At 36.7% G+C, this 20,823-nt stretch overlaps 2 protein-coding genes across 2 annotated transcripts in view; both read left to right on the top strand.

Annotated features, from left to right (window-relative positions):
* The first annotated feature begins 2,883 nt into the window (after positions 1 to 2,883).
* On the top strand, positions 2,884 to 6,371 carry LOC107550914 (H-2 class II histocompatibility antigen, A-Q alpha chain-like). The gene is given in 4 exon segments (XM_016232364.1): positions 2,884 to 2,973; positions 3,321 to 3,498; positions 3,501 to 3,608; positions 6,070 to 6,371. Coding segments are annotated over 4 exon segments (504 nt in total). The 3' UTR covers positions 6,198 to 6,371.
* A 5,883-nt stretch (positions 6,372 to 12,254) lies between these two features.
* LOC107550916 (transmembrane protein 132C-like) overlaps positions 12,255 to 20,823 on the top strand; it is a 29,808-nt gene continuing 21,239 nt past the window's right edge. Inside the window, exons 1-2 of the mRNA XM_016232365.1 lie at positions 12,255 to 12,300; positions 17,979 to 18,891. Coding sequence (XP_016087851.1) covers positions 12,255 to 12,300; positions 17,979 to 18,891 — 959 coding nt within the window. The remainder of the gene's footprint in view (positions 12,301 to 17,978; positions 18,892 to 20,823) is intronic.

Genomic DNA, 20,823 nt, shown 5'->3' on the forward strand with positions numbered 1-20,823 from the left:
CTGTCTATAGTTTGGATCCTATGTTGCATGATGGACTGCTGTTAGTGGGAGGAAGACTTGGTAAGTCAGCTATGCCAAGTGAAAGGAAACATCCCATCTTGTTATCGAAGGATCAGCATGTGTCACATCTCATACTTCGAGACATTCATGAACAATTGGGTCATGGTGGCAGAAATCAAATGGTTTCCAAGCTCCGGTGCAAGTACTGGATTACAAATGCCAACTCTGTTGCAAGAAAGATCATCTCCAAGTGTGTCATCTGTAGACGTTATAAGGGAAAGTTTGGTGAACAGAAGATGGCAGACCTTCCAGTAGAAAGGATCACCCCTGATTTTCCACCTTTTACTAATGTAGGAGTGGATTTTTTTGGCCCCATCGAAGTGAAAAGGGGGCGGAGTAAAGTGAAACGCTATGGAGTGATTTTTACTTGTATGGCAAGTAGAGCTGTCCATTTGGAGATGGCATACTCACTCGATACAGATTCATGCATCAATGCCTTGCGTAGGTTTGTCTGTCGTCGAGGACAGGTCTCTCATATGAGGTCTGATAATGGGACGAATTTCATCGGTACTGAGCGGGAGCTAAGAGAGGCACTCATTGCAATAAACAATGAAAAGATTCAAAAGACCCTACTGCAGAAGGGAGTTCATTTGAATTTTAATCCTCCTTCAAGTCCTCATTATGGAGGAGTATGGGAACGTATAATCCGAAATGGTGAAACAAATTCTTTGTGCAGTCCTTCGACAACAAACGCTGGATGACGAAGCACTGCAAACTGTCTTGTGTGAAGCAGAAGCAATCTTGAACGATCGACCCATCTCTAAACTGTCCAATGATCCTAATGATTTGGAAGCTCTTACACCAAATCACCTTCTGCTTATGAAAGGAAATCCTGCGTTGCCGCCTGGTTTATTTGAAAGGTCTGATTTGTATGCCAAAAGGAGATGGAGACAAGTGCAATACATTTCGGATCTCTTCTGGAAAAGATGGGTACGTGAATATCTACCCTTGTTGCAAGAGCGACAAAAATGGAACAAAGAACGTAGAAATATTACCCTTGGAGACATCGTGATTATTGCTGATTCTACAGCACCACGTGGCTCATGGCTTCTTGGAAGAGTTGTGGAGACTTACCCAGACAATAGAGGTTTAGTTCGTTCAGTAAAAGTTCGAACCAAATGTAACAACTTGGAACGTCCAATTAATAAGCTTTGTCTTCTATTAGAAGCAACTGCCTAACTATGGCATACTGTAGTCTAATAGGTGTTGGAAATTTACTGTCTTGTGTTATATACCCTTGGTACAAAGTTTGAATTGGTATGTTAGGCTCCATTTTGTATGAATGCGTAATTGTTATGTCATTATGCCATAGTCAATTAAGGGGCCGGTGTGTTGGAGCCATTTATTGTAAAGTTTTACTTGGCCACTGGGTGGCACTGTGACACAGTATAATTGTAACACCAGTGTAAAGAGCCAGGTGTGTGCGTTGGTAATTGGGAAGCACACCGTTTTTGACCCCACGGCAGAGTAGCGTGCAAGATGAACTATGATCTTATGCTGTGTCTTCAAGGTATGGACTTGGATTGTATATGTTAATGAACAAGGAACACTCATAGCAAGTTGTTTTGGAACAATTGTTATTGTAGCACAAATAAAGAAAGATATTGTTTAGCATCTATTTCCGTTTGCACGGACTCTGTTTGTACGCGTTCTAGAACTTGCTCACTCATATTATCAACGGCAGCGGCTTACTGGAAAGCCGTTACAACCTCTGTATTGCTTGGTGTATGTCCAGTAGTTTATTTAACAATTTTAATCTTCATTCATAACAAATTAGCTAGTCTGCTAGCTAGCTAAAAATGTCTTTACCAGCCACACTTCTATTTATGAACCCTTTGACAGAAAATATATAGCTAACATTTTTCCTCCTTGAATAAGGTTAGTAACCATGTCAGCTCCAGTGCTGGGAAGGTTACTTTGGAAATGTAATTGGTTACAGATTACATAATTTAAAATGTAATAAGTAGTGTAACTATTTTAATCACTTTATTAAAGCAATGTAACTTATTACACTTGATTAGTTTTTGATTACTTTTCTAAATTTCTAACAAATGTTTTTTATCGGTTATCATTTTCAAACATTTAAAAGAAGGCAGGGTTATCCTTACAGTACTCAACACTGTTACTGTCAGACTTTCAAAATCCTTCATGATCTTAAATTAAGCCTATAGTCATTTTATTTTAAAGCACAGCCACCACAAAAACAGAGTTTAGCCACTCTTTATACTTTGAGATAGTTCTGAGTTTGCCTTTTCTTCCTTATTTAATGACTGCTTAACAGTTAACTAAGTTACATACCTGCAGATGCTTCCTCAGGTTGGACATTAAAATGTCGATATAGCATTTTATTAGCTGCCTGGCAAAATATATTTTGCATTGAACTGTTTTATTTGTGCCCTTTTCTGATTTCTGGAGGATTTGTATTTTTTCCCCCAGCACTGGAAGGCATTTTTATCATTCGCCATAAATAGCATCGCTTTACTAAACAGCCTATAAATGGCAGGAGGCATTGTGCACATCACAAACAGGCAAAGCAGCTAATTTATGTTATTCAACATATCCTAGCTTTTTCAAAAATATTCAGGTGTAACACCCTTTGTAATTGTTATCCTAAGTAACTGTAATTTAATTGCACATTTTTTCTCAGTAACTGTAACAGATTAGTTACATTTATTTTATAATTAAATTATTATATTTTATATAATTCTGTTACATGTAACTAGTTACTCCCCATCACTGGTCAGATCTAATATTACAGTTATTTTAGCATTGCACCATAACCTACATTAATAACTCACGAGGTCATTGAAATATCATGAGGTCATGGCTCCAACATACTCCCCTGGCCAAAGCGACTTCGAGTACTACTGTAAGCAGGGGGAGAAGGGTGTTCCTGCACAACTGGAGGCTGCAGTTGCAGGACCGTAGTTCTAGGACCCTATTCTTTTGTAACAGCGCCACCTACCAAATTGGATAATATAGCGGAGGCTGCAGTTTCAGGGCCGCATTTCTAGGACCCTGGTGGTTTAGTTTGTAGTAATGTTTGTACATGTTGTTAAAGATATTGAATCTCAGGAACTTTTTTTTTATTTCAATTGTGATTTATAAATGCATCAGATGTTAATTACAAAGTGTGTAATACCTGCTTTGAGTTAACAATTTTAAATTTAAATGAATTTACACTTAAAATATAAATAAAAAATGTATTTCAGTCTTTAAACAACTGAAAAAGTGGAGTACCTTTGTGTGAGTGTTCACAGCCCCCCCCCCCAGATGCTTCCATCTATTCAAAAGATGACGTGGTGCTGGAAGTTGAGAACACTCTCATCTGTCATGTGACTGGACTCTTCCCTCCACCTGTCAATATCTCCTGGACTAAAAACAATCAGATTGTGACAGAAGGCACGAGTCTAAGCCAGTATCGCATAAATAATGACGGCCCTTCAACATCTTCTCCTCTCTGATGTTCACGCCTGCAGAGGGAGACATTTACAGCTGCACTGTGTTCCACAAAGCTCTAGACAGCCGTTTGGAAACTAAAACATGGGGTGAGGCACTGCTTCATGTATATTCAGTGGATGTAAGGTTTTCATAAATCCTAACTGTTCCCAAATTCTTTGCGTTAGACCACCTGATGTATTACTACAAACAGAAACAATTTAGGGTGAACATAACAATAGGCAGACATGACTCATTTAACACTATTTAGACGTTAATCAGAAATACAGTGTCTGAATGACTTAATTTGCCTTACCTAGGAAAAATATAAAAGAATGTTAAAAGCAAAACTTGGAACGAGATACCCTGAGGATATTTAATAAAACTAAATATTCCAATCATTATGTTGTTGTTGTTGTTGAGCAATAATGTTGTCACTTTACAGTTAAAATGTTAACAGTTGTTATTTTAGCATGTGTGTTTGGCTGTGTTATTTTTTTTAGGAGTACTGATAAACTAATGTAGTTTGATTTGTATTAGTTATCTGTTTTAGTTACAGTTGTAGTAATGTTGTCATTTTATTAGTTTTTTATTATGTCTATTGGTTTTTTATTACGTTTTAGTTTTATTTAATTTGAGTTATTTCAGTACTTCAACATACAAAATGGAAATGAAATAATATATATATATTGAATGTATATATATATATATATATATGTCCATGTATATGCATATGTGTGTGTGTGGGTTGTATATACACATATGTAGCTGTTTTTTGGTGTTTGGCTTAGTGTTATGTTAGAATTCTTATTATACTCATACCGTTTGTTCTTTTAATATTTTGAATTGTTTTTAGCTTTATTTTTTTGTTTTCATTTAAATGTTTAGTTTTGAAATGTTGTTGTATGCATTTGTCATTTTTATTTAATTTATTTTATTTTCTTAAATGTGTGTATATATAGTATTTATAGAGTTTTAGCTTTTAGTTTTAATTACTTTTTCTTATTTGTAAGTCGCTTTGGATAAAAGCGTCTGCTAAATGACTAAAAGTAAAAGTAAAGTAAATTAAAATTAAATGTATGCATTTTAGGGCTGTGCGCTTAATCGAAATCGAATCGAAATCGTGATTTGAGACGTTGCGATTTCCTAATCGCAAGGCCTGCGATATGGACGCGATATTACTCTGTTCCAGAGCATATGCATGGCTGCCAGCCTTGAGCTGCAGTCTTACTAACCAATAGAGTGAGTGCACCTCCGTTCTCCCCAATCAGCACTGCTCTAGCCAACTGCGTAAAAACACACCATTACAAAAAACAGAAAGCGGGAGAGACAGAGTGGGATTATGGCGTCTACTGGGTCAGATCGATAGTTAGGCAAATTAAAACTAAAGAAAAACGTATGCAACTTAAGCTTCGAAATGACAGACAACGAACAAAAAAGGTAATCTGCAAGAGCTGCGTCACAGCGCATATCAAAAGCTCCCGTATCGGTTCTGTTTTCGGTACTGGAGAATAAAAGATACATTCTTAGATGTTTTTGTTAGTACGTGAATGTTATCTTACACATTTTATCTCCCCAACAGATTAATTTGAAATAAGTTTATGATGCATGTTGGCTATTCCCAATTCAGAAGAGAGTACACACAGCCTGTGTCTGTGAATGCTTCTCATACTCGCTCCTCTCTGCCCCACGCGGCGTGAATCCCGCGTCACTGACGAGCTGTTCATGCTTGCTGCAGTCACGCAGCCTGTCTCGTAATGCTCGTTTATACTCGCACCCGGCTCCGCACCGCAAGTCTTCACGAGCGCATCTGGCAGTATGGATGAGGCTTGACGCACGCGCGCAACCTGTGTCGACTCGCGCCTGGCTCCGCGTTTAAAACAAATGTAAATTCAGTCTAACTGCTTGCTAATTTAACTGGGATGAAATGAAACATTCAGCACATTTTCCACTTGTTCTTAAAATCCCAAATACTTAAAATGAGTAAATCAGCCTATGTAACATATGTACTACTTTAATAATTGACTTAAGAAATACAGTTCTTTATTTATAAAAAATAAACAAATATTTTCTGTGAAATTCAGTAATTAAGTTAATTCTGTAAATGTAGTTGTACCATTATAATCTTGCCTGCTGAAAAAAACCCCAATAGAACCCCTCCCAAAACACAATAACAAATGTAATGGATTTCAGGGTTATAATGGGAATTGTATTGGTTTTAATGTAAACTATAGTGGTGTCTATTTGATGGATTCAATTGGTGGGATGTAATCTGGCAGATGGCAACCAATAGAACAACAAAAAGGAATTTTATAATGGTTTAATGGAAACTATAAGAATTTCTGTGATGGTTTCTATTGTATTTTTCAGCAGGGTAATGATACCCATACTGTGCTGCACATTATTGGCAATCTTGAGCTGAAGCTTGACTTTGCAAATTTAAAATCACAAATCAAATCGCAATATCTGTCAAAAAAATCGCAATTTGATATTTTCCCCCAAATCGCACAGCCCTAATGCATTTGCATTCTATGACATATGCATCATCATGTGTTTGTATGTTACCTACAAAGGTGGATGTTGCGGTGCCCAGTGTTGGTCCAGCTGTGTTTTGTGGAGTGGGTCTGGGTCTGACTCTGGGGATACTGGGAGTCGCAGCTGGAATGTTCTTCCTCGTTAAAGGAAACAACTGCAACTGACTGCTCTGGTTTAAAAGTCAACACATTCTTGTTTTGTAATTCAGATTCTTTGTACTTCTAATTAACATTATCCTCCAATGAAAATTCTGTAAATAAAACCTTTTGGTACTAAAAACAATATTTTTTTGTACGGTTCATGACAAACAATGTTCAAATTTGGCTGGTGTTGTAGTCAAATTACTTTTTTCATTTGTTCAAATATTCATAAGTGATCCAAATATATTTATTTTTTTTAATTTACAGCAAGCACACCGTGCAACGTTTTGAGATGCATTTTATAGAACTTCACTAAAACATTTGATCCTCATGTTCACCTAAAAATGAAGATATAGCTCATCTGACAGTTTATGGTTCATCATAAAGGTAAGTGTAACGGGGCTGACAAGACGTGAGACGTGCGGATCCATATGCAAGCTTTATTAAAGCAGAGAGGAGGTCAGAAACACAGGCAGGGTCGAACGGTGGCAAACAGGTATATGGCGGGCAAGACACAAGAATAGTCCTAGGGTTAGCGTAGGTCAATGAACAGCTAAAGTGGGCTCTGTAGAGTAGCTATCACTGGGGGCTATAAGCACATACAATACTCGGCACCGGGAAGGGATCAGAGTGAGTGTTAAATAGTGAGTGAGTGATATGAAACAGCGGTGTGCAATCAGTGCTGTGTGCAATCAGTGAAACAGCTGTGTGCAATCAGTGCAATGAATGATGGGATATGTAGTCCGGGTTGATGTGCAACAGTGTGTAGTGCGAGAGTCAATGAAAATGGAAAGGGTGACCTCTGATGGCTAGCAGACGGAAGTTCATGGACCGGATACGTAACAGTAAGAGTCTTATGTTTTAAGTTAATCAAGTCAGTGAAACCACAAAATAAAATTAAATGTTCCAGATATTTGTTCACAGATACAGGGCTCTGACACAGTTCAAACACTGGACAAACGATATTATTTTACTGGTCATTTATCTACCACATATCTTTGTTTAAAACATAATCTCACACACTAAACTGTGATATGTCTTAAATACACTGAAAGTTATTTTGCAAAATTATTTGTAATTGCTAAAAGATGATGATATGTTTTTTTTAATTATATATATTTTTTGCCTGTATTGGACAAAACAGTTTAATTAGTGAGCACATAAAATATCCTCACAAATCAGTAATTTAACTATATTAGTAAGGACACTTGTCCCTCACATGTTTAGACACACCTGTATACAAACACACATATGCACACACAATTTAAATGGTTTGCGTTTTATGATATTTTATACTTTGGCAGCTAATAAATCCTTCTGACACCCTACAATTACTTTTTGTGTTTGTTTTTGTCTTCTGACAGGCTGTGACATATGGTACATTTAATCTATAATCTATTGAATCGCTTTGGTACTATTTTTATTGCCTTCGGATTTTGTGTCAATTTGGTTAGGTAATGTGAATATATTTTATAACAACTAAATTACAGTAATTTTACATCTTTCTTTCAGCATCTCTAAAAATGATATTTAATGTATCACATTGCATAATTGTTTGATAATAAATAACCAGGGCCCGTATTCACAAAACATCTTAAGTCTAAAAGTAGCTCCTAACCTGCAGATTTGGGAGAAAATCTTAAAAATAATGGGCACGTCAGTCCTAAATTTAGGACTCCTACATTTTTGCTCTAAGAGAATTTCACAACGCATTTTAGCGTTAAAAATAGCTCCTAAATCTGTGAAACATTAGGAGTAGTGAAGAGGACTCCTAAGTCAAGACCAAGCCACAAACTATGCCTATCCTCCCTGCTGAACAAAACAATAGAAACCATCACAGAAATCCTAATGGTTCCCACTACAAATACCATTACATACTTTATACAAACCATCAACTTTTAACCATTAAAATCATAAAAACATTTTTTCCTGTAGTGTGTTTTTTGGACAGGTTTCATTAGTGGTTTTAACAAGCCACCAATAGAAGCTAACCAGTTACCAGTAGAGACCAACAGGCACCATTACAGTTGCCATTAAAACCAGTACAATTCCCATTATAACCAGTAAAACCATTAAAAAACATGTGATGGTTTCTCTTGTTTTTTTTCAGCCGGGCTAAAATGGCTGTTGCCGGCAATCTGCCTCAGAACGTAAACATTTTAGAAACACGCTGTATTTATTTGCACACATGTTTTCCCATGCATCTTTTTTGGTTTGGGAGGTTATCCCAACTCCAAATTTTCCTTTGATTATATCCTTGTTTTCATTAACCAGTTGGGGAAGAAGTAACAGCTGTTCTTGCGTCCAGTTTGGTTTTCTTTTACATTTGCATGTCTTACTATCAGCCATGATTATTCTACTCTGTTAATTAAAAGGCTTTTTATATGCAGATCAGCTAATTGTTTACGAGAACCACACATGTTAAGAGGCTGACAACTAGCTTGTTTAATTAGTGACACTTAGTCTGCATTTTAAAATCTTTGAATGTGGCAACATTTTTATTTTTTAAACCTTTATTTGAATATGGCGACATAATATTGCACTCTACAATATTTCTATGAATAAATCTCTGACAGAGACTATCAGCCAATCACTGTGTGCATAGTTAGTAAGCACGCTGACATCATTCATATAGCAACGAGGTCAACCCCGCCCTTACTCTTAGCTTTAAGTGCCCCTATTATGGGTTATGAAAGGTTCATATTTTGGTTTTGGGAGTCCCCAACAATAGGTTGACAAGCATGCAAGGTCAAAAAACACTTTCATTGTCTTATAATATGCATTTATTTTTGCCTTACTTGCTCAACGACTCCCAAATGATTCGTTTAACGATTCATTTTTCCAAACCTCTCATTTGCGTGTCGCTAATCTACGGTGATTGGTCCGATTGGTCTAATTTTCATTTCATCATGACTGTAACGCCTGATAAACCAGTGTTTGTGAGCACAGTGCTGCTTTGTGTACAGTGTTACTGGGGAAACAACTATTTTACCTCCAAAAGCAGCACCTGGTGGCAAAGAATGAATTTGCATTTTCATTCAGACCAACACGAAAAGACCAAGAAGTGGGCGGGCAATATGCTAATGTTTCATGTTGACCCCAACATGAAACGGCTTGGGATTCATTTAAAAAACGACTCGTTTCAATGATTCAGAGTCGACTCTTTCTTTTGAGAGACAATAACTTTATACACGGTGCACTTTCAGATTTAAAACTTTGCAGGATGTTTTCATTCACTTAGAGCTGTGTTACACACTGCTTGAAAGGTAATTTTCAAAAATCCATAATAGGGGCACTTTAAGACTTCTCTCTATTCCTTAGTAAAAGTTTGCCTCAGCAGCTTTGTGAATAGGTTTTAAGAGAAAACTCTTAGCTAAAAACTTTTACTGCTATTTAGGAGAACTCTTAGTGGTAAGATAAAATGTTTTGTGAATATGGGCCCTGATCTTTAAAATAACTAAACTGGACGGCAATAATTTTGATTTGTTTTGGTGATTGTCTCAGGTTTTAAAGCAATGATTATGTGAATGGAAACATTAACACGAATATAAATAAATGAATAAATAATAAATATTTGGCATGCTTTGAATTAATGACTTGCTGTATTACAAGTAACACTGTTTCTATTTTTGAAAGATTTTCTATGAAGATAATGTTTACATACATTATGATATAATGATTTCATACATTTGTCCAAACTATATAAACTAATCTTGTGAAGTTAGAGTTTTTAATTATTGATTTAGTACATATAATAAACAATAATAATCATATATTTTAAGGACATTTTGTTGCAAATTTGTTATTGTATTGGGTCATCAATTGATTTCAGATGTAAACTATGGCTCCTGAAGCAAAACCAGCTCAGAAGCCCTGATCTAGTACATCAGTAACACCTGTTAAAGGCCTTTTGCTGTTAAAGCAATTTTGCTAAGCACCTACAGTAATACATAATGCATGGATGCATAGAATAGAGTTAGAGAGTTATTTATAGAGTTATTTTATTTACTATGTACGGTATTTTCAAGTGGTTTGTCTCTGATGTTTTAAATCAAAACAGTACTATTTATCTCTGCTCGACCTCTCTATATGGCAGTGACAACCTTTTGTCCTGCCATAGTCATGCTATTTATCACTATATATATTTTTTTTTAATGCTCTCATGTAACTGCCCATATATACATTAAACATGCACAGTAAACGTACTGAGCATATCAGTATCTAAACGCACAAAGCATTTATCTCACTGTTTAAGCGTGCATCCTTAACACTGTTTTCCCCAGAGTGTGGCTAGCAGGCTTATTAGCCCCTCACACCTACGGATTTAGAGTTGAATCCACAATCCAGCCAGATGTTATCTATGTCATCTGCCGAAATGGAGGGTAAATAGAATGGATGCTGACCTGTTGACCTGCACAACTGCTAATGCTAATGCATCCAGTCCTGCTGATGGCTAGCACAGAGACCCTTACGTGAACTCTGCACTCCAAGCCAAATGTGCAATGATATTACGCAGCGCCTGAAAATAGTCCCCAGCTAGGTAACTTCCAATAAGCCTATTTTCAGGTGCTGCGTAATATCATTGCGCCTGCTGCACCCATGGTACGGCAACAAAGTTCCTTGATTATTACGCCGGAATGAGAGTACAGTTCCTAGCCATATCAGCCTAGAAAATCGCAACTTTTCATTTTCCATCTGTCTAGTACACAGTGTAACTACAGAAGAGTCAAGTTTTAAATAGGAAAAATATAGAAACTATTTGGTCATTTTTGAGCGAGATGCTAACGGTCTAATCAGATTCAATGTTTATATAGCATTCCTTCATCAGTCACTCTGCACCGGATAAACACATGTGTGTCTCCTCTGTTCCTGTAACATCCAGACAAGAGTCAAGTCACCTCTGTGATTTATCTGCTCAATACTGCATTTACATGTTGAGGTAGTTGCTGATGTAACTCGCTTTTTATCCAACACAAATGTTCCTTACATTATCAATATTACAAATGGACAAATAAAATAGATAACTTATGTTTAGTTACTTTATGTAGATTTGTTTGTTTACATGACTTACATTCATCTAAAGCAGTGTTGACAACAGTGAATTCTACATAATAGCACACATACATCACTCAGATGCCTGTGTCATGTCTATTAGATGTGCTCATCTGCAATAATAATCAAAGACTATCCTGTTAAATAGACATTTAGTAATTGTCTTTAAGATGTATATATGGTTCATGTAAATCCACTTTTGCGACGTATGTTACTTAATGGAGCTCCCCTGTTAGTTATGCATTATAAAACGTGTTTTTACAGCAAAATCACAAATATGCTATATTATGTAGGTCACAGACAGTGTTTAGATTGAGCCGGGATTGAACTATGGCCTACATCTCGTGTGGTTCTGTGTGATTTGGACAACTTCAAGTTACGCCCCCTTCCACTTACGCCTCTCTCCCCTCTCTTGCAGTCCGCAGACAGACACTCTTGAAACAAAGAGCAGAAGGGCTTATTGAAAAATGCAAATTAATTCTCTGCCAGCAGGTGGCGCTTTTCGCCAAGAATATAGCCATGTCCCCGGTAACCGCAGTAATCAAAGCAGAGCAGCACCTGACTTTGAAACTTGCAGAGCTCATATTTAATCAATTGAACCATAGCCTTTTGAAGTGTAAGCTATTTCTCAATTTACATGTCTATTTAGTTTTTTTCACTGGAGCACCACCTGAGTCTTCTCCTCCCATTTCTACCAGTGCTCATTGTTTCCTTACTGCGGTACTCCCTGCGCAGATATCAGTAGCATCACTGGGCTGTAGGTTGCCAAGTTGAGGGGACAAATGGGTTGAAATTTGTATGCGTTGATCGTGTGAGAAAGAAGCGTTTCATACATGATCTGGCAACTGGACAACCTTGGAATTTGCTGATGTGATTATTCATATAATGAGGTTTGGCCCATACAAATGAAGGGAGTTTTACCGGATGCGAATGTAGCAAACATATAAAATATGCCCAGTGGGATTTATTTATTTTATAGAAAGATTAAAAATACGGGAAAATATTTAAACGGGATGATAGCGGGATAGAATGGTAAAATATGGGAGAATCCCAGGAAAAACGGGAGAGTTGACAGGTATGATCAAAGAACATTTTCTTCAGCCTAGCCAGAGTTCAGGCACTCTCTAAAACTCCCATTTAAATCACTGAAGCTGTTTACACTGTGAAATGAATATCTTACTTACATTCGTAACATCTGCATTTTGTTGTTTATAATTCAGTCAGCGAGCAAGTAAACAAAACACCGCGTTTCAGCGATGACTCATGGGAACACCTCTGATTGGCCATTGCATTTATAAGCTCAACAGAATCGTGTTTCCTCACTTTGAATGGGCATGACTGACTCCAGGCTGGCACAGTAATATTGACATAATGTGTTTTTTGAACATTAAAGCATGTCAACATATTCTGTTACACCAAATACACAAAATAATGATCTTTAAAATAGCATCATATGACCCCTTTAAGAGAAGAGTTTATTTGCAATAACATGCAAATTGACAATGCAGTTCAGACAAGCTTCAAATACACCTGGTATATGGTATACCCCTGGTATAAATACACATATACACATGGTATAGTCATGTACAAAATAAAGAATAATCTTCAATTCAGTGCTAAGCACTGACATAAAATTAGCAAAATCCTGTTTACAGTCTTATTGAAAATAAACTCTTACTGCAGGGTTGTTACATGGAGTAAAACTGCCATTCTATATTCATCTCATCTACTTCATTGCTTGGTGTGTTCCATTTTGATGATCTGAAATTAAAAAAAAAAAAAAAAAACCTGGAAGGCTGTATAACTATGTTGTAATATTCATGTGTGTTTAAAAGATTGATAAAAGTAAAATAACTAACATGATATGATATGATTTTTTAATCTGAATTGTATTGACTTGTTGATAATGACAATTTGTATCAAAAAATAACACAGCCCTACTTCATTATTCATGTAAGCAAAACACCAATGAGCTTCCTCATACTGCAGTAAAGAAAGTGCTTTCAAACTTTCTCTAATACAGACCAGTAGTGTAGAATTCATATGAAGACTTTTGGGTGGGACACACAGGTGCGATATCTAAAAAAACTACAAAGGGCTACAGTCAATATGTAGACTGAAGTCACATTTCCCCCCCTTAATAACAGTTTTAATGACAAACATACAGTTCTTGAATCCTCTGGAATCACATAATGAATTATGGTTAATTAATTGATCTGTATCAATAAGTGTCTGTTAATAAAGTCATTGGAAACAAGCAGTTTCACTGAGATATGTAAATGCTATATTGATTTCTCTTGATATTAGAACGTTGATATATTCCTTCTCTCCATATGTCTCACTGTCCTGATCTATAAACAAAAGAAATGCAAACTGAAACATTTGATACAATTTTTGATAAAAACATTTGATTCAAACATGACCACGAGAGGTCACTGTCATTCCACAACCAAAGTTCACAGGTTCACTCACTTGACAGATTTGGTGATTTAACTCAAACTTTCGGCTGTTTTGTACGTGCACGATTTCACAGTTACACTACAACTTTGCCATGTAATATAATATGAATAACTCAGTCATATTTAATCCTTTTCTGGTTGTATACGCACTGCGTTGAGCAGTTAATCGCATGACTCCCACCGCCTGTCTAGTGTTTAATTCACTAAATCCTGTCGCTCGTGCTCTCTGAGCTCCTGAGCATCCAGAGCTCGAGATGATAGGCAAGATACTTCATATCCAAAGGAAAAGCAGTACGTTTACTTAAGTAAACTACTTAAATTACTCATGTCCAATATAAATCTGCATGCAAAACACAACTGAACTTGACATTTCTCATAATGCATTGTCATTGATATCCTGATTGTAACTCCTTTTGTGTTCCACATATTAAAGCAAATGATCTGCGGAAAGGGACTCAATTGGTGCAGCTGGTCAAATTTATATAAGGGAATGTGTGATTTCTTCTGCAGCATTGGCAAATGCGCTATTATGAATGGGCACAATCTTTCTGACGAACATTAATTTATATATTATCTATAGGCAAGATACTTCATATCCAAAGGAAAAGCAGTACGTTTACTTAATTAAACTACTTAAATTACTCATGTCCAATATAAATTTGCATGCAAAACACAACTGAACTTGACATTTCTCATAATGCATTGTCATTGATATCCTGATTGTAACTCCTTTTGTGTTCCACATATTAAAGCAAATGATCTGCGGAAAGGGACTCAATTGGTGCAGCTGGTCAAATTTATCTAAGGGAATGTGTGATTTCTTCTGCAGCATTGGCAAATGCGCTATTATGAATGGGCACAATCTTTCTGACAAACATTAATTTATATATTATCTACCTGTAAGGTACTTAGCTGCAGAAACTGCTTTGCTTTCAAGACCTCAGTATCCTGGATAAAGGCATGATGAAGATGAAATCCCTATAAAACTTGATTTTTCAAAGAGGTTCTATTTGAAGTTTTATTGGCATTATTGGATACAGATCTATTCCCAGCCAAGGTCTTTGTTCACTTCTCATTCTTTAGTTTCCCATTTCTCAAATTTTTCTCAGTCCCTTCTGTAGTATTTTTTGCAATGAGTGCTTGTTTCTAAAGGCATGGATAGGATTAGTGCTCATCCTGTCCCAGAAACAGTGTTTCTACAGCTTCACTCATTCATAGGGGCTGAGACATCTGTGCTGTGTGTGTCCTCTATCTTCAGTGGTGTTTTAAGACATTTTAAAATCACTTTTGTGTCACTGGTCAACAAAACATATATATGTAAATGATATCACACAAGTAAGAGTGCCCTTCTTGTAGTATTAGGGAAATGCTTTATACAAGCTCTGAGTTAATATTGAGTGTCTTACATTTCAGATAAAATTTGTTCAGTTCATTTATATATATTTTTTGAAAACATTTCCAAAAGAAGCGAAAGCATCAAGCAACCAATCAAATTTGAGATATTTCATGAGTACTGGTTTGTTCAACTCACCATCAGTCATAAGGTTGTGCAGTGCAATAGCTTCACTTAAATGCATTCAGTGCCGAATATTATATGATTGTTTTAAAATTCAAGCAGTCAAATCGTGCATGATGAATATTGATGGTGGAAAAGAGAGAAAGGGGGAAAAGATATCAAAAGCTTTGCTTGCATTCAAGACCCAGTATGATGTTGTGCTAAATGTTCATAGTTGCCCAAGTACAAATTAATGAAAATATCTTAATTTTGAGGCATATTTCTTTAGGATGTATCAGGTTAGACTGATACCAGATTACTTTATATATGTGCCATAGGGTCATATGCAGCCATATGTTTTACATACATTTCAATATTGTCTTTTGAGATTTCTTTAACCCCATCGGATCTCCATTTCAAGTCTTTGTCAGTAGGATGCCGTTAAATCACCTGTTTAGAATTTACTGTGGTGACATTTGGCATTAAGGATGTATTATAAAGGTTAGTGCAGACTTACAAGGTAGTGAGCAAGCTTGCTTGTTGACAATATAATAATGTAGTATAATCACAGAAAGGATCTGCTATATACTAACAGCTGTCATAATATTATATTTATGTCATCAGTATGAAATTCGTCCAGCATCAAGTCCCCAATTGGTCAGTGTGAATGGCTTCTTCTCTGCCATCTGTGCTTGTTCGTCCTGAAGCATAAATGGTACTGTAACTGCTGCATTGAATCTCATTGTAATGGATTGCATTTGCTTAATTTGCCTGTTTTACCCTAACAAGATGTTTGATAAACACAGATAAACATTATGTATTGGAAATTCATAGATGATCTCTAAATGGCTTGCAAAATGTCAATGTAAATTAGTATTTATTTACCAGAAGTAATATTCCAATTTACTAAACTTACAGACTTGTCTCCTTTAAAAGTAACTGAGTGTGTCAAACTGTGTCAAAAGAAGATTATTCTTTTTTTATTTATTTAAATCATATGGTGAGGATGGGCTGTTCAAGTTTCATAGCAAGAAAGAGTGTCATTTCCAGTTTTACTCAAAGACGTCTGAGGTATTTGGAAGAAGAGAGGCAACTGTTGATGTGTCTCAAGAGGATGCACATCTGTGCTGTCAGCTAAACTGTTTGTAGTCCTCTGAGTCTTTTCACTGTCTTCTCACAGCATGGTGATTTTTTCAGTGTTTTCAAAACTACTTTAAAAAATGAAAAATGATTTCCACATTTCAGGTTGGTCCAGACCTCCAGTAAATATCTAGAAAATAAATGCAAATAATAAGATATCAACTAATCTTGTGAAGTTATTGTTTTTAATTATTGATTTAGTAAATATAATAAACAATAATAATCATATATTTTAAGGACATTTAAGGACATTTTGTTGTAAATTTGATATTGTGTTGGGTCATCAATTAATTTCAGATGTAAACTATGGCTCCTGAAGCAAAACCAGCTCAGAAGCCCTGATCTAGTACATCAGTAACACCTGTTAAAGGCCTTTTGCTGTTAAAGCAATTTTGCTAAGTACATACAGTAATACATAATGCATGGATGCATAGAATAGAGTTAGAGAGTTATATATAGAGTTATTTTATTTACTATGTATTTTCAAGTGGTTTGTCTCTGATGTTTTAAATCAAAATAGTACTCTGCTCGACCTCTCTATATGGCAGTGACAACCTTTTGTCCTGCCATAGTCATGCTATTTATCACTATCGCAACTTTTCATTTTCCGTCGGTCTTAGTACACAATGTAACTACAGAAGAGTCAAGTTTTAAATAGGAAAAATATCGAAACTCTTTGGTCATTTTTGAGCGAGATGCTAACGGTCTAATCAGATTCAATTATCTATGCTAAGCTACAGCTAAAAGTGCTACCGCCAGACCCTGAGATCGGCTGAATGGATTCGAAAACGAATGGATTTCGAAAACTCTACTGTTTAACTCTAGGGGAGTTGGAAAATGAGCCTATTTTCAAAAATAGTGGAGTGTTCCTTTAAGACTGGTTTTGTGGTCCAGGGTCACATTTTACTTAATGAGCTCAGCTGTGTGAATAACATTACAAGAAAAAATTTTGGAAAATTAATATATTTTTGAGTCAAATGCTTAATTAGAAGATTGCTAAATTTGATCCAAAACAGTCAATGGTGTAGGCAGGGCGGCAGTGTTGTGTGACTTTGGCATGCTGGGAGATTTAAATTGGGATATTAAAAATATTTTCATGGCAGACATGTTCCTATGATACACACATGCATTTCTAAGTGTGATAATGTCTGATATAAGTGTCATAAAGTGTACAAAATCTTTCTGGGCCAGTTTATGTGATATAATGGGATGAAAGTCATACAATTGAAAGTAGTGTTAATTTAATACTGCCAATTATATATTTTTTTCATTATAAATAACCAGATGTGAAAAACCATGGCCATCATAGACATCCAAAACATCCATCCATCCATTATCCAAACTGCTTGTCCTATGTAGTGATGACAGATATGCTAGAGCCTATCCCAGCATTTCAGGCCCAAGGCAGGGACTTAAAGCACCTATTATTTAAGGCAGCCTCCCATCCAAGTACTTACCAGGCCAAACTTTGTATAGCTTCCAAGATTGGGGGTCCCCATTGTTGGATGGCCGTAGGCAAGATCCAAGACCAAAAACAAAGAGACATTTTGGTGGTGCACAGCACTATACAGACCCATTGACGATACACTTAATGAAGACAACACCTAAATTACACCTAAATTCTCTATTTTTTTCATTTGTGTCTTTGTTCTCCTGCAGAGCTGGACAGTCAGGAGATCTCTGATGCCACCAAATCCTCCACCCCATATCCGTTGTTCCTTCCTGTAACTTACCAGGTATGGGATGCTGACTACTTTCTCTTAAAAGAGGCTGGGCAGGACATCATGCGAAATTCCAGCATGCAGAGCCACACGCAGCCGTTTGTCATGCTCCGAGCAGGACGTCTCCCAGTTATCAATGCCAGCTATGGCCCACTCTCTACCAAACGGGAGATCCCCCTGGACTTAGTGCAGTCAGAGCAGTTATTCCAGCCATCACCACCAGTTTTCACCCTCAGTTGGAAAGTCCAATCCTTTGTCCTGACCAGATGGGTCTATTCATCTTCTCCCAAAGTGCGAGTCCTGTTTTACCTGGCTGGAAGAGACTGGGACAGAGGAGAGAAGGAGAAAGAAATGAAAGATGAACTGCCTTGTGTGACTGTGTATGCCTTCTGGCAGACTCAGGAGGTTCGAGGCTCCTGTGTCATTGGAAATGAGCATGGGACCTGCATGGCAGAGGTTGATCCGCCTGAAGGTTGGTTCAGCCCAGCTGAAGGCAGTTCCAGTCGGGAAAGACAAGGGCCAACACAGGGGAATCCTGTGGAGCTGTATTATCAGGCCCGACCCAGCGCCTACGGCCCATGTACAGCCAGTGGGGAGGAGGGCAAGAGGTGGGATATGGGTGATGAAAATGCTGGCCAGCCTCAAGCTGAGTACATACCTGTGACCCCCATGCAGAGGATCGGGAGTGTTCGGCTCCTGCAGGTCAAACAGGGGGCCATGCCGATGTCTGTGCTCAGACTGAGAGAGGCTGTGGTCATCCAGACCTCCTCAAAACCACTTAAGAAGACTGATATTGCCTCCTTTTATGTGTATGTGAGGAGCTCAGCCAATCTGGATACTTTCTCCCTCAGGTAAGTCTCAAGCAGAGATTTTTCTCAGAAAGTTTTCCCCCTATTAGTTCACTTCTTCTCAGTATTTTAATGAAAAAAACTGAAAAAAAAACACATGTATGCATTGGCAAATCAACTTATATTTCAAGGTTTACATTTTAGCAGTTCATGCATTTCCTGGGAATCAAACCCACAACCTTGCTGTTGCTGGCGCTGTGCTCTACTGTTAGGAACTTGAGAATGCCTCACCACTGCTTTAATGCTTTATGAGAAACATACCAATGAACTGGAAACAAGATTTTTAATGGATTATGCATTTTTCCTGAAAATACCAGTAATGTTATCATCCTTTCTGGAAGCAGTGGCGATTATCAGTGTGTAGTGGAGAAATACATGTCATGATAATAACATTCAATGATATTCTGAGCTGTTATTCCGACTGCAGAACTCAAGTCTGGGAACATAGTCTGTAAAGCTCATTGTGCAGATTTGAGCATCTAGCTATATGGCTGAAAAAGACATGCACGTTTATTCCCGCAGATTATATGCAAAAGCCTTGCTGTGCCACAAACACATTTTCTTTGCTTCTCTCGCTTTCTGAATGCTTTGCTCTGCACATTCATTGTCATCCTGTGCTTTAAAAAGCATGTCTAAATAGAGAGCCATTGCTCAGTTAGAAAAGGTGAGCATCATTTAGGAGCCAGAAATGGGTTTAACCACAACCTATGTTTATAGTATTCTTATACTATTTTCAATAAAAGATTTAAGTACATTAAAGATAAATAAACACTGAAATTTGAAGTGGTATAAGCATAAAATAAAAAAGTATTGCCACCCATTACCCATTATGCTTTGCAGCTGGGTTATAACTTGGCTATTCTGTAAAAGTGTGCAAAACGGGTTTAGGACAGTATGTGTAATTAAGACGTTTTGTAGAACTGAAGTTTGTGTCTCATTTTTTTAATGTTCTTTAGGTGTGGAAGTAAAATTAATTAGATTAAGGTAGTTGATGTTGTACTATTAACAGTGTTGGGCAAGTTACTTCCAAAATGTAATACATTATATATTACTAGTTACTGTCTTTTGAAAGTAATTAGTTACATTACAATATTACTGTCTCTGAATTGTAATGCGTTACACTACTTTTGAGTTACTTTCACCAAAATATCCACAGAAGTATTATAAAATGTCAAAATGTAGTTTATTGCTGCTCATTCTACACCCAGTGGAGAGTAATGTGGTAGGTCTATATAGAATAAAATATATGAAATCATATTTAGATACCGGTATGCAGGTCTAGTACAGTATTTGAAAAATAATGTGTTTTTTGAACATTAAAGCATGTCAACATATTCTGTTACACCAAATACACAAAATAATGATCTTTAAAATAGCATTATATGACCCTTTTAATGTTACGTTGTAGTTTAGGTTAAAAAAATATAAGCACAAATTGCATTATTGCATTCATAAATAACACCGGTAAATAAAGCTAAATATTATCATGTACAAACAATAAACACAATACCTAGCCTATATATAGGCTATTTTGAACGGTTTCAGAAGAAAACAAGAATGAAAAATATAAATTGCTAAACAAGCCAAAGTGAATTAGGCTAATTCAATGCGAAACTGAAAGCAAACGGTGTTCTCGCGCAGCCTACCTCTCATTCGGCATTAATCCATTTAAATGTGTCCATATTTGCGATGTATTTGAATGCTAAACTATTATTTATTATGTAAACCAGGCTTACTTAACGCGCTTAAAAACATCCTCGTCACATGAGCAAACGTGTGTTTGGCCCGAGCTCAGGCTGATCGGCACGGATTGTAGGCCTACTACGCAGTAGGCTACGCACTATTTAAATTAAACAGTGTATCTATATGTTTGGTTGACTGTATTTTATTCTGATAATGAACAGGCTGCAACATTTGCAATGCTGTATGTGTGTG

This window comes from Sinocyclocheilus grahami, unplaced genomic scaffold (genome assembly GCF_001515645.1).
Source record: "Sinocyclocheilus grahami isolate Dianchi unplaced genomic scaffold, SAMN03320097.WGS_v1.1 scaffold410.1, whole genome shotgun sequence".
Taxonomy (NCBI): domain Eukaryota; kingdom Metazoa; phylum Chordata; class Actinopteri; order Cypriniformes; family Cyprinidae; genus Sinocyclocheilus; species Sinocyclocheilus grahami.